Source organism: Psammomys obesus, unplaced genomic scaffold, assembly GCF_907164565.1.
Source record: "Psammomys obesus unplaced genomic scaffold, mPsaObe1.curated_primary_1811, whole genome shotgun sequence".
Taxonomy (NCBI): Eukaryota; Metazoa; Chordata; class Mammalia; order Rodentia; family Muridae; genus Psammomys; species Psammomys obesus.
The window spans coordinates 6,026,108-6,040,582 of NW_026596091.1; the positions used below are offsets into that span (position 1 = coordinate 6,026,108).

Genomic DNA, 14,475 nt, shown 5'->3' on the forward strand with positions numbered 1-14,475 from the left:
TGGTTTACTTTTGTTACAAATAAAGGTCCTATTAGAACCTACATAAAAAGCTTTGCGTGCGTACAAGGCCTCACTTTATCTTGTTGTTGTTTTATTCACTTTGCTTATGGAATTGGCTAGCTCTTGCTGGTCTGGAACTCCCCATGTAGCCTAGGCTGATCTCAAACTCACAGAGCTTTTCTGTCTTCAGCCTCCTTATTGATGGCTATTAATTATCATTAACCTCTGCTCTCCTCCTTTCTTCTCACATCTTCTTTGCTCCCCTCTTCTCCCCTTCTCTCCAGTTCCCACCTCACCTCCTTCATCTTTTTTGTTTTGAGACAGGGTCTCATTCTATATCTTCAGTGGCCCGGAACTTAGTAGGAAGTTTTGACTTCACGTTGGCAATCCACCCAGGTCCACTTCTGAGTAGCTTTCACGCCCTGCACATGTTCATCAGCAGCATATTAACATTTAGACTCTGCCGTACCCAGCAAGACTTAGTATACTAAGCTTTCCTCATTTTAGCCAACATGGCATGAGTAGTGAGAGTTCATCATTGTTTCAAATTGTATTTCTCTGGTAAAAGGCTTCTTATATGTTTGTTGGTCCCTATTATACCACATGTGAAGTATCTGTCCAAGTCGTATGTCAATTAACAATTTTATAATACTCTTTTGGGTATTTTAATATGTTCTAGATACATGTTTTTAAATTAGATTTATGCCTTGAAAATTTTTTTCTTTTTGTTCTCTTTTTAAATTTTCATTTTCTTTATTATTATTAATTAAAATTTATTCACTTTGTATACCAGCTGTAGCCCCCTCCATCATCTCCTCCCGACCCCACCTTCCCCCCTTCTTCCTCCTAGTTCACTGAAAGGGGAGGTCCTCCTCCTCTATTATCTGATCCTAGCCTATCAGGTCTCATCAGGACTGTCTGGATCCTTTTTCTCTGTGGCCTAGTAAGGTCACCTCACCAGGGGGAGTTGATCAAAGAGCAGACAACCATGTTCATGCCTGTGACTGCCTCTGCTCCCCTTACTAGGGAACCCCCATGGAGACTGATCTGCTCATGTGCTATATCTAAGTAGGGGTTCTGGGTCCTCTCCATGAACAGTAATTGGTTGATTAATCAGTCTCTGCAGGCTCCCCTGGGCCCAGGTGTTTTGGCCCTGTTGGTCTCCTTGTGGAGCTTCTGTCCCCTCCAGGTCTTTCTATCTCTCCCTTCTTCCATAAGATTCCCTGCACTCTGCCCAAAGTTTGGCTATGAATCTCAGCATCTGCTTTGATATCCTGCTGGGTAGAGTCTTCAGAGGCCTTCTGTGGCAGGCTCCTGATCTGTTTATCCTGTTTTACTCTTCTGAATGAGAATTAAGAATCTTCCCTAGGGTCCTCCTTATTGTTTAGCTTCTTTAGGACTATAGGTTTTAGTATGTTTATCCTATATTATATGTCTAATATCCACTCATAAGTGATAATATGCCATGTGTGTCTTTCTAGATCTGGGTTACCTCACTCAGGATGATCTTTTCTAGTTCCATCCATTTGCCTGCAAATTTCATGATTTAAAGACCTCAACATAAAACCAGACAAACTAAATCTGTTAGAAGAAAAAGTGGGGAAGAGCCTTCAACTCCTTGGCACAGGAGACAACTTCCTGAACAGAACACCAACAGCACAGGCTTTAAGATCAACAATCAATAAATGGGACCTCATGAAACTGAAAAGCTTCTGTAAAGCAAAGGACACTGTTAACAGAATAAAACGACAGCCTACAGACTGGGAAAAGATCTTTGCCTTAAGGCAGTATTTCTCTGGAGAGTAAAATTTCATTTTTTATGAACTTCAACTTGGCTGTTTTTTTTTCTCTTTTATGAGTTTTGTTTCCAGTGTCACATTTCAGAAAATCTTCAACTAACCCAATATCACAAAGATTTCCAGCTAGACTTTTAAATTTTTTTTATTTATTTTACATCTTGAACACAGCACCCAGACATTTCATAGTGTTACTTTTACATTTAGATGGATGGTTCAGTTAAGGTGGGTCTGAGGCTGACTCTTTAAAATAGATACTAATTATTTTAATACCACTATTGAAAGGGGAATCCTTTATCCATAGACTACTTTTGAGCTACCAACAATAATCAGCTGTCCATATATATGTGGTTCCATTGCTGGATCTCTCTGTTCCACTGACCTATTTGACAACAATTACACTACTGTGGTACTCAGACTTACCGGAAGGCTGTACTAAGTCCTGAAATCAGAATATTAGTTCTCTATTTTTGTTCTCTCTTCAGAACAAATTTCCCTGCACTGTGCAGAACCTTCCTTGACTTCCTGCCAACCTGTGTATTCAGCTTTGGCAGCTTTGGGGCTGATTCCTCTGTCTCATATAGTCCTTGCCTATATCTATACCTTGAACTGCTTTGCCTATCTTCCTGCAGCAGTTTCAGAGTGTCAGCCTTTACATTAAGGCCTTGCAGCCATATAGAATGTGTTGTTTGGGGTGAGACAAACAGACCTATCCCATTTCTTTCATATATGAATATACAGATTCCCCAGCACCCAGAGTCAAGAAAACTCTCTCTTCCTAGTGCCTTTGATACATGTGTGGAAGATCAGGTGGCTACAGCTTTATGAGTTTATTGTCTAATATACTGTGGACAATGTTCTCTGGTTATGTCTATTTGATATTTTAAATGTTTTCATATATACATGTTTCCTTTTAGATTTGGGGAATTTTCTGCAATGGTGGCAGTGAGTAGATTATCTTTGCCTTTAATTTTTATCTCAGCTCTTTCTTCTGTCCTATGGAGTCACTGGATTGGTATCTTGATCATTTCCCAGAGTTCTTGGACACTGTGATCATACTTATTTATGCAGTAGTTTCATGATGTGGTTCCCTATCCCTGATGCATTTATTTTGACTTTGTATCAGTCTATTGGTGATGCTTTTCAGTGTGACTTTTGTTTGTTTTACTTAGTTTTGCATCTTGTTTTTTTTTTCTTCTTTTTCAAAGTCCCAATTTCATTGCTGAATGTTTCTTTCATTTCTATAAATTTTTTTACGTGTATATATTTGAGACAATGTTCTGCTGTATAGCCCAGACTGGCCTAGGATTTGGCTTTTTAGCCAGGATAGTCTTGAATGTGCCATCCTTCAGGCTCAGCCTCCCAAGTGCTGAATTACAGACAACCTGGCCACTTATATAAATATTCATACAGAGAATGTGTTCTTCTGTGTGTTTCTTCTTACATGTTAGGTGGGATTTATTTGGTCCCAGGGATTCATCATTTGTGCAAGACTTTTCTGAGTACTTCACCAATGCTCAACATCTTTCAATATTTTTTCATGTATGTTATGCTTTATTCTTTTGAAAGTTGTTTTGGGAGAGAGATAGAGGGGTGGGGAGGGAGGGGAGAAAGGAAGGAAGGGGAGAGGGAATATGAATATCTTATGTCTTGTTTTTCCACCTTGTCCAGAAATAAAAAAAATTGATGTGTTGATCTTTAATGTTTTCAGCTTTTAAGCTTTATACAGCTTCTTAAAATGAACCTCATTCTTTTCATACTGTCTTCTATGATAATCTCTGAGAGAAGGGTATATGACTCAGACATCTAATTTGTGGCTTAGTCACTTATTTTCTACACTTTGACAAACTGTAAGTTCCTGTGTAGCTGTGGTTGCCTCACATGATCAAGTCAGTCAACACTTGACAAGAAGAAAGAGGTTCATAAGAAGCTATCCTTCATTGAGAAGCTATATACAGCGGATGGCATTGTGGGCAGAGAGAGCTAGTTTTCTTTAAGAGTGGGCTCCTGGCGGTCAGCCATATTCCAGTGGATAGCCCCACATTCATGAGTATATGTGTAGCAAAACTGTAATTAAAGAGGATATAACATTGGCTGGGGGAGGTTATGAAGGCAGAGATAGATCTGGGAAGAGTTGAGGGTAAGTATAATTGAAATAGCTTGTATGAAATTCTCAAAGAATTAATGAAATAAAATTTTTAAAGATCTCTAAAAGGATGAATAGATTGTATAGCTCTTAAGTGGCTTTTATTCCTGTTTTGAAGAATGCTCTCTATCCATTAGATCCTGAACAAAACCCCGGGGCCTACCCTAACAGAGACTGCATGTGTGCTGATTAAATGTTTGACCCTTTTAAGCGTAGTAACACACCAATGGCTTAAGATGCCTGAATGTTGAGTGTCTAAGGAAAACACTTGAAATGCAAATATTGGTGGAAATTTCTGTTTTATATAACACACATCAGTCTTTGAACAATACATTTGCATTGTATGAATAAATTGTTGATTATGTAGTAAGGTTCATTTCCTGGGGTTTCTGTTGAGAATTAGAAAAAAAGAAAACAGGACTCCTAGGGATGCATTTGATGCTGATAATGGCTTTGTCCAAATCCTGCTAATATTTAGTCTTCCACCCTACCTTCTAAACATAAAACTTGAGGCTAGAAATCAATTTCAAGAGAAACTGCATATATACATGCCCATAAATAAATTTTTGTTGAGTTATTAATTGCTGTTTTGAAAGTGGGTTTTATCAGGTTTGATTCTCACAGTTAGAATACATTCAGAGTGAGGTTGAAAACCATGTATAGTGACAGTTTACACTCCACTAAAATACCTTTATGAATCATGTCTAGAAATCAATATTCTTGTTTCACTTCTGATCAATGTTGGCTCATGCAAGGTGACATTTTCAGAGAGAGTTTTCAGTAGAAAACAACATGGGCTGAACATTAATTCTATGAAGAAGCTCAGTTTTCTTTTCACATGTTTTCTTTCATTTATGAAACCAGAGAAGACAATGAAATATTGAATAAACAGGTCATTTGTAGTTTTACGCTATATTTTACATAGTCCAACAACCTACTGGTCAACAATTTACTCTTTGATTGCTATTTCTAATTCAGCATGCTTCCATTTCTTCTTTGCCACTTTTCCTAACTTGTTTTTTTTTTTTTTTCCTTCATTTATTACTTGTGGTGCTAGGAATTAAACCCAATGTCTGTGCTCTACCCCTGAATAACATCTTTGGCTCCTTACCAGTTTCCAAAGCTGGATGGAGTCCCTAAATAGAATTCCCCTTCTTCATCATTAACTGAGAGAGTCCATCCAGCAGTGGATGGAAACATGCTGAGACCCACGGCCAAACATTAGTTGGAATGGGGTTGCCTTGTGGATAGAAGAACCCGGGGGTGGGGTAGGGTAGGGTGGGGATAAGAACTCCACAAGAAGACCAACAGAGTCAAGTAACCTGGGCCCCTGGGGGCTTACTGAGACTGATGAAGCAACCGAGGACCATGCATTGACTGGACCTAGGCCCCCTAGACATTTGTAGTGGATGGGCAGCTTAGTCTTCATGTGGGTTCCCTAGTAAGGGGGATGAGGGCTGTCTCTGACATAAACCCTGTTGCCTAGTTTTTGGGGCTGTCTTGCCTGGCCTCAGTAGAAGAGGATGTGCTAAGTCCTGATGAGAATTGATATGCAGGGGTGGATAGAAGAGGGCTCCCCTTTCTGAGAAGGGGAGGAGGATAGGGGGAATAGGGAGGGAGGGTGGGATCGGAAGGAGAGGAGACGGGGGCTACGACTGAGATGTAAAGTGAATTTAAAAATGACCTACATGAAGTTGAATCTCCTCAGATCCACCTGCTGTGGAGCTCTCTCGATATTCCATTCCACATATATTCAGATGTGGAGCAGGTGGGTGTCGATTCCTCTCCATTACATTTTACCGTGTGCAGTTTAGCATCAAAGTGGATTCCCCCCTCCATCTTTTTTTTTCTTCAGTTTTCACTATGCTAGTGACTCACACTGAGCCTGGGCCCGTGAAACTCTCAAATCTGTTCTTCTCACAGCATTGTTGGACAACATTTCTCCCACACCCTACAGGGTAGTTGTTTCGCTGAATCTGCGTGTAGGCCATTACATTTACAAACTGTTAAATGTTGTCTGCCTGGATCTGGCAGAGCTACTGAGACATCTGAGGTTGCGGATCCAGGGGCTAAAATGATTTATACAGCTGTCTGTCTTTAGCCACAGAAAGTGTGAGAAACAGGTCATTTTTGCCACAAATTAGTAATGGCTGCATTGCCAGCCACTCAGTTCCAGATCTATTTCAGCCTCTGCTTCTCAGCAGTAGAACTGGGCCTTAGAGGTATTTCTGGATATTGGATCACACAGTGGTAAGCTTTGTCAACTGAAGGCACGAGGAAGGGATTTAGCTTCCTAGATACAGCACTCCCCTCAGGAAATTTCTGTAGTATCAGTACACCTGTAGTATGTGGTGACTGAGGGCATGTTTTTCGGTATCTTTATCAATGGCTCCATGGGATAATGATGCTGGTGAAACATCTCCCTGTGACCAGCTTCCTTGGAACCATCCTGAGTATTGCAGAAAGCAGATCTTCTGCAAGTCTCCAGCAAACGCCTTTGCTTCAGCTATAGCTCATATCAGTTTTAAACCTCAGCCTGGTAAGATGGAGGATGGGAATCAGGAAGGACTGGAATCATGGAGGACCAGAATCATGGAGGACTAGAATCTCAGAGCACCAGAATTACGGAGGACTAGAATCGAAGAGGACCTGCTGGGCCCTCTTTTATGTTCCTATCCTTGACCAGTCAGTCCTCCACAACTCCAGCCCCTGCTTTAATTAGTTATTTTAAGATCTGCTTCTTCTGCTAATGGATACTTTTATCTTCTCATTGTACCTTGACTGGTATAGATCACTATTCAAGTAACTTTTTTTTTTTTTTTTTGGTGGAACAGATATAAGACCAAAGCCACCCAAAGCTTCCTGATATATAATAACCTGATTAATAAGGCATGATCACACAGCATAGAAATATTCTCATAAAATGCCTAAAATATAAACTTTGGAGGTTGTTTAAAGGAAGAGATGTGACTTTCATGAAATGCCATCTCTGTGCTTGTGGCTCCCCCTTCAGGAGATACCCTACCCTTCTGTCATCCCATATGGTCAACGACCACTCTCAGTTCAGATTTCACTTTCTTGGTGAAGTGTTCTCCAACCACTCAATCTCAGTTCTGCAGTTTGCCTTCGAAATGACACCTTTTATCATTTCTTCACATTAATTATCTTACATATTCTTTTAGCTTTTTATACACAAGCTTTAAGAAAGAATTGTATTTATCTCCCTAATCGCTTGCTCGTGGGTGTTGCATAAACATCTGCTGGATTGAGAGAATGTTTCAGCAATCATAGATAAACGATCTTCAAATAAATGCTGTTCAGAGATGGTGATCAAGAGTGCTACATGCCTGTGTGAGTTCTCCGTCCAGAGGGCAGTTAGAGGGTGCAAGGAGGCCCAGGGAAAAGGTCTCTAGAATTCCCCAAATTCCAAATGTTTGTAACACTCTACTTACCGATTTTGTTTTTTCCTTCTTCATACTTTATTCTCTGTAAAATATGATGCACAATTCTGCTTCTTGTGGCGTTGTTGAAGAAAGTATCTTTGTTGTGTATGATGAAGCTGTGCACACATTGAAAATACAGGTTGAAGATTAATAGAAGCTAAGAGAATCTGCTTGTTCTAATTTGGTGCTGCTGAGAGGGAAGACTGAAGAGTCAGTCCTAGAGGGTATGTCTGGACCAGCATGAAGGAGCCCAGGAAGTTCAGATTTGTGAGTAGTTTTGGTTGTTAGGATCATGAGCATTGATATCATTACAGGAAGGAGTTGGGGCTACATGAACTTAAAAAACCTAGAAGCAAACTAACAGTAAGCTTATGCCTTGTATCTTTTTTCATCTTAATGTGACCATGACATAAATCTAATTAAAGATTAATTGTTTTTATCTCCTTGTGTCTTTGGTCATTCTCTCTCCAAAGTTGTAATCACATACTGCTTCAGATTGTTTAAGATTCAAAGTTTGCTGGAGTAATGTAGACAGAAGTTAGGTATAAAAAAAAAAAAAAAGACTGTTTGGAGCAGGAGTAAAGTGAGAATTCAGTATCTGGGGCTCAGCTCTGTGCCTGGGCTTTCTTCTCATAGTCTTTCCTTGTGAAGATTTTCTAAAGCATTTCTAAAGATTTTCTAAGCTTAAGATTTTTTTTTTTTGCTCTTATTTAGTTGTCCCACCAGTTCTAATATAGAATGCTAGCTTACTCATTTTCTCTGTCTCTTTGTCTTTTGCTCTCTCTCTATTTCTCTCTCTCTGTCTCTCTTTCTCTTCCTTCCTCTTTCTCTCCCTCCCTCCCTCCTCCCTTTCTCCCTCCTAAGAATAATGTTGGCCTTGCATCTCTGGTAGTCATATCACTCTAAGGACAGGTTTTTCAGGTAACAAACAGGGTGTCTAAGGCCATACAATTCACCATGAAGTGGCTATGTCTTCTCTCCATGCCCCCCAAATGTGATGAATGGTTGACTATAATCAATATTATACATGAATTCATTTCCCCAAACATATGGTCTATTAGTGCAGGAAACATAATTTCTTCTATAAGTGGGGTGCCCTCTGAAGGCATGTACATGTTGGTAGCTATCTCCTTCAAACTGAGATTTGAGATCACTGTTCCATCAAGCTTCCACAATTCCTAGCTGCACCCTTGCTCCCTCAAAGAGCAATCCTCCTGCCTCTGAACTCTTTCTCTTACAACCACAATTATGTACTATCACCTGTTGACGTTTTTCATCAGATATTTAGAAAAGATGATCTGTAAGGCTTTGATTATACATAAGGAAAATAGATCAAATTTTTGTCTTTGAGATTAAGTCTGATGTGGAAGGCAGATCAGGGATAAAATGAACCTGCTCATATGTCAGGGAAGGGCAGAGTCCTCCTCCTGGTGCATAAACATTCTCCCACTTAAAAATGTTCACTGGCTGGGCGTGGTGGGACACACCTCTAATCCCAGCACTCAAGGAAGGCAGAGGCAGGCAGATCTCTGAGTTCAAGGCCAGCCTGTTCTACAAAGTGAGTCTAGGACAGCCAAGGCCACACAGAGAAACACTGTCTGGAAAAAGCAAACCAAATCAAGCCAAACCAAACCAAACAACAACAAAAAGAATGTTTGCTGACTTGGGAGGAGGACTGAGACCTGAGGCTCTATCTCACCAGTGGTTAAAATGCAGGTATTGGAGGGTATGGAGGGTTTACTGCAGGGAAACTGCCATCGCATGTCTTCTTACAGAATATGGGTTCTCAGAAGCTGACCAAGGGAAGAGAGAGACAAACGGGCCCAGAGGAAGGATGTCCTTCTTGGGCTTCATTTTAGGACCCAGGTTGAGAAGGCAAGTTTGCAATGATACATAAAGGGAAATAAAGCCAGAGGGTGTGGAGACAGGAAAGTCACATCAGCCCACCCCTTGGAGAAATATTCCTCCTGCTTTCCTTTCTCTGAGGTCCCTTCCAGACGTGGCTCTAAGGGTGACTTGGCATGGATCAGGAGAGAAGACAGAGCAGCTGAAGCAGCCACAATGCTTCTCTCACATTTCCACTGGGGTTTTCTTGAGAGTAAAAGGAGAAAAGCAAGCGTTACGCCAAATGCATTTCTTTTAAAAATTGTTCTTCTCTGCTTGCTCGCCTTATTTGAGGCAGGTCATTACATCTTAATGTCAAATAAAACTGTCACAAACAAATAGACAACAAATAAAAAGCCCATTTGGACTTAATTCAGGAAGCCCGGGAGCTCAACCACACTTGATGGGACAATTCAAAGCTAAAAGCCCATGTCTCCCTCATTAAACAGCTTTCTGCTTCCTTCGCTTTTTATGGCACCATTTATATCTTTGGAGTACATGCAATGGTTCTCTATAATAAGCCACACCGATAAGTAACAGTTTTGTTTTCACTCTTCTTTATATGTAGGTTGTACCTAGAAATCTGGACCATCTATACTGTGAGCAAACATAGTGGACATGAGCCAGGCACCATTCTAAGCATCCAAAATACACAAACTTATTCAAGCCTTTCAACAAACCATGAGGTAAAGAATTTATTTGCTCAATCTTACAGGCAAAGGATCAGAGACATTAAGGCACATATTCCAATTATGTAGCTGACAAGATGCAGAGTCAGGATTAGAACTCAGGCATTCCTAGACGTAGAGGTTGACCTCTGCACTATCCCACTTGTCTCTCTCCCTCTATATTTTGGATACTTCTTAACTCCTGAAGGTTGGCACTCTCTGAGGCCAACCCAGCAGGACCTCTATCTGCAATCATCTTTTCCCCATTCACTTTGTATCTCAGCTCAGGCCTTAACTCCCTTGAATATTCTTGATTGACTGCCCTCTCCATCACAACCATAAACTGTGGCATGGCATCATGAAGAGAAAGAAGAAAAAAAATCCACTGATGGTATGAGGAGGGATATAGGAGTAGAGTCTTGGGCATGCTCAGCATCTACAGCTATTCCTCTGAAGACTCTGAAGTCTAATAGGCCTTAGTCTATTCCCAGCCTTTGCCATATACTATATGGCATTGGGGTCATAGTTGAGAGTCGTGGTTTCCTCATCTGGGAGATGCAGAAACTACCACTGTTACTCTCAGAGGGTTTTGTAAGATTTAGGTGAGATGATAAACAGATGACTGTCTGGGAAAGTCTCAGAGTTAGCTGTCTTCACAGCTGTTGGTTCTACTATTCTGTAGTAAGACCTCACATGTATTCCTGGCTTCTCCATATGAACCTCTTGGGGGCAGAGGCCTCTCATGCTTATTATATATTCCTCACACTAGCAGAGGACAAAACACATGATAATCTCTAGAGTAACACTAAAGGAGCTAACCTTCTGGAGAACACTAGCTATCTTATCTTCATATGCCTTGCCCCTTCTCCAATTCTTGGATTGCTTTCTACTCATCCCATTTCTTCCAGATACCAGTTGAGTCATTCCTTTAACAGCACAAGTTTAATTAAGTGCATCTTGCAGGTATTGGACTCTGCTTTATGGAATCTTTCTCTCTTAAATAGGAGGAATTGGAAAAGGGACAATGATAGTTCACTATAATGTAATTTTCATGCTTTTTCTTTTAGCCACAAAAATAACACACACACACAAGGACATGGACACAGACATGGACAAAGACACTGGCCTGATCAATTCTGGCAAATATATGTCTTAAATCTACAAGTCTCTGGGGAGGAATCCACAAGCTTAGAAACTTGGCTCTGGTTTTAAAAATTTCTGGGAGGATAGTAAAGGAATATAGGATCTTTGGGAGCCATTTGACCAGGTTTGTCAATATTATGCAAATATCTTCATATATCATCTAATCTAAATTTCTCATTTGGCAATGTATTCCACTGGTATAATTGCCCACATGGAAAGTAACAGATGTACAAGAATGTTCATTATGGTATGAATTATAATAACACAATCTAGAAATAACCTACCTAATTCATCAAGTGGGAAAATAAGATGAGCAAGCTGTGATACAACTCCAGAGCAGACACTCTGCAGCTGGGAGGAGACTGCTGGTGCTCACCGTAAATATTACAGATGTCCACAACGAGCTAGGCATGGCGGCACCAGCGCAGACTATGAGGAAAACAAGGTACAGACGGGTAGAGAGCTGTTTGTGTCAAGGCAGGGCATATGCACACAGATGTCTTAGTACACACATTTGCTGATCCATGTGTAGAATGACTGTGGAAAGATGTATACGATATACATACATATATACATGCATATACATGTATATGCATACATGCATGTATACACACATACACAAACTATCCTAACATACTGGTTGTCTCAAATGGAGAATAGAGTGTCTGGGAGGATAGGATAGAAACCCTGTGGGTACACTTCAGGAAATTATCACTTGTACTCTGGGATCAAAGGCTGAAAAGAAAATCAAGGGGAAATAAATTTTGTTCTGAGTCTTTTCTCAGCTTTCAGGAAAGACAAGAAGAATAAGTGGTGGCTTTGTGAGGAGAAACTCTGTGGTCATAGTCTGGTATATTCATCTCTTTATCCTACCTGTACAGGGTTATATAATATCTAAGACACATAGAAAATGGCAAGAAGGAATTGAAAAACCATCTGCTGAGACGGCGCAGCAGTTAAAAATGTTTGCTGCTTTTCCAGAGGACCCAGGTTAAGATCCCAGCACCCACGTCAAGCGGCTTATAACCACTTGTAATTCCAGCTGCAGGGGATCATCCTTTGCTGGTCTCTAGACATTTACACACACACACACACACACACACACACACACACACACACACACAGATGTAAAATAATAAACATAAAAATTTAAGAAACAATCTGCTTGTTTCATGTCTTATTTGTTTGTATTCAGGAGCACAGTTTACCTATGTGCTTGTATGTGTGAAAAGAGTCACTGTTTTCCTCAGGGATGAGGTGGGACCTGCTGACTTGTAAGTAATAGATAAGTAAGCCTGATCCAGTTGAGACTCCCTGTTAGGGTTTCAACTCATGATTCTTATGGTGGTCAGAAGCCTTGGTTTTTAATATTATAGTCTCAACATCCTTTTTGCCAGGAGGGGAGGATGAGAAAGGACTGTGCTGTGGAAGTGGATGTTAGGTATAAACATTTCAGTGCTACGTTTACTTTTTACTGATTGGCTCTTCCAACAGGCAGTGATTCACAAAGGTACAATAAAATATTACCATCTGCTGAGTTGTTTAGAAAGTAAATAGTATGCTTCTTCGTAGAGCATAGCACACTGAGAGTGCTGATAGTACATGGAAGCAGATGGAAAATGCAAAATACAGGCAAAACATATGTATTTTTAGTACGGGAAATGCAAAGGTGAAACTAACCCAGCTCCCATTCACAGACATGATTCTATGCTTATTAGATAAAAAAGGCAAATGTTCAAGGGTGTGAGTTGGAGAAAGGTGCCCACTATTGCCTGATTTGGAGTCAGCTTGTGAAATGTGTCAACTTCAAAGCAGAAAACAACTCATTTTTTTTCCGTAAATTTCTCCTTAGACCACAATTATCTGGATGAAACTCGACTTTCATCACCCTTTAGATTAATCTGGATCATCTAGAGTTCAACACTTTGGAATTGAAATTTCAGAGATAACAGAAGTGGTCTCTATCCTTGCTATGTGATATGGTACCCTTTCCCTTTATGTGGCTACTGAGAACTTGAGCTGTGGATAGTGCACCTAAGAAGGTGAATTTTAATTTAATTCCACTAATTTTAGTTGTGGGTAGTAGACTCCAAACTGACAACAGTTAGCCATGACATAGTTGATACTACGGATAGCTGGGCACTGAGCAGAGCCTGGTCTCATCTCACTGAAGGGATATCAGCCTTCCCTTTGCCTTTGGCAACAACTGAAGCAGAGGAATGCGGAGGGCTGAGGGATGACCTTTAAGGTCATTTGCAGACTGCCAGAAGACTTGGGTCCAAGTTTTATGGTCCCATGAAAGGTGTGTCTTCAAGAAAAGTTTCTGAGTCTTTTGGGGATGTAGTTAACTCGTAATGAAAATGAAGGTTTTAATATCCTATTGCTCAAGGGCAGGGATAGATATCATCCAGAACAAAACTTCTGTCTTCTAATTTTATGAAAGAAAAATGGTCTCTTACTCTATTCTTCCTTAAGAAAGAAAGACACTGCCATACACTTGATCTCACAGGTCACTAAGTTGAATGTGTCCTTCATCTTCTTTTCCTCTCATGTCCAACAACATCCATCAAGTTCTTCAGGTTCCTCTACTCAACTGCTAACCTGCATTCTTGAGATCATTAGAACAAGTACTTTCAATGGTGTAAAAAAATCTCCATGATTAAAAACTTCAAGAAGAAATAGCAACAGATGTAGCCCATGGCAGTTCAGTATCCAAGTGGGTTCCATTGTAATGAGAACAGGGACTGTCTCTGACATGAACTGATTGGCCTGCTCTTTAATCACCTCCCCCTGATGGGGAAGCAGCATTACCAGGCCACAGAAGAAGACAATGCAGCCACTCCTGATGAGACCTAATTGACTAGGATCAGAAGGAAGGAAAAGAAGACCTCCCCTATCAGTGGACTTGGGGAGGGGCATGCATGCAGAGGGTGGAGGAACGGAGGGATTGGGACGGGAGGAGGGAGGGAACCACAGGGGGGATACAAAGTGAATAAAATGTAATTAATAAAGAATTAAAAAAAGAGTTCTGTTTATATTAACATATTCCTTACATGAATAAAATGAAATAAATTTATTTGATTAATATTTGAAAAAAAATCTGGAAATGGTGTTGTACAATTATTTGATAATTATAGCTATTATACCCTTGTCCTATCACTGTGTATTGGAAGTGTACATATCTGACATTTGGTTATCTCCTTCATTCACAGGTCCATTCACAATGGACCTGGATCAGAGGATTTTCATTTGTATCTAACCTGAAACAGAATAGCTTTGAGCCTGATACAATGTTGGGTTGAAGGCTACAGGAATCTTGGGCTGTGAATGGACCCTTTTATCTGTCTGTCTATCTATCTATCTATCTATCTATCTATCTATCTATCTATCTATCT

General features: G+C 40.3%; 1 protein-coding gene across 1 annotated transcript in view; it reads right to left on the minus strand.

Annotated features, from left to right (window-relative positions):
* The window catches only part of Ano4 (anoctamin 4), a 179,519-nt gene that overhangs the window by 73,757 nt on the left and 91,287 nt on the right, over positions 1–14,475 (minus strand). The window contains exon 8 of the mRNA XM_055627792.1: positions 7,395–7,501. Within this exon, the coding sequence (XP_055483767.1) occupies positions 7,395–7,501 (107 nt within the window). The remainder of the gene's footprint in view (positions 1–7,394; positions 7,502–14,475) is intronic.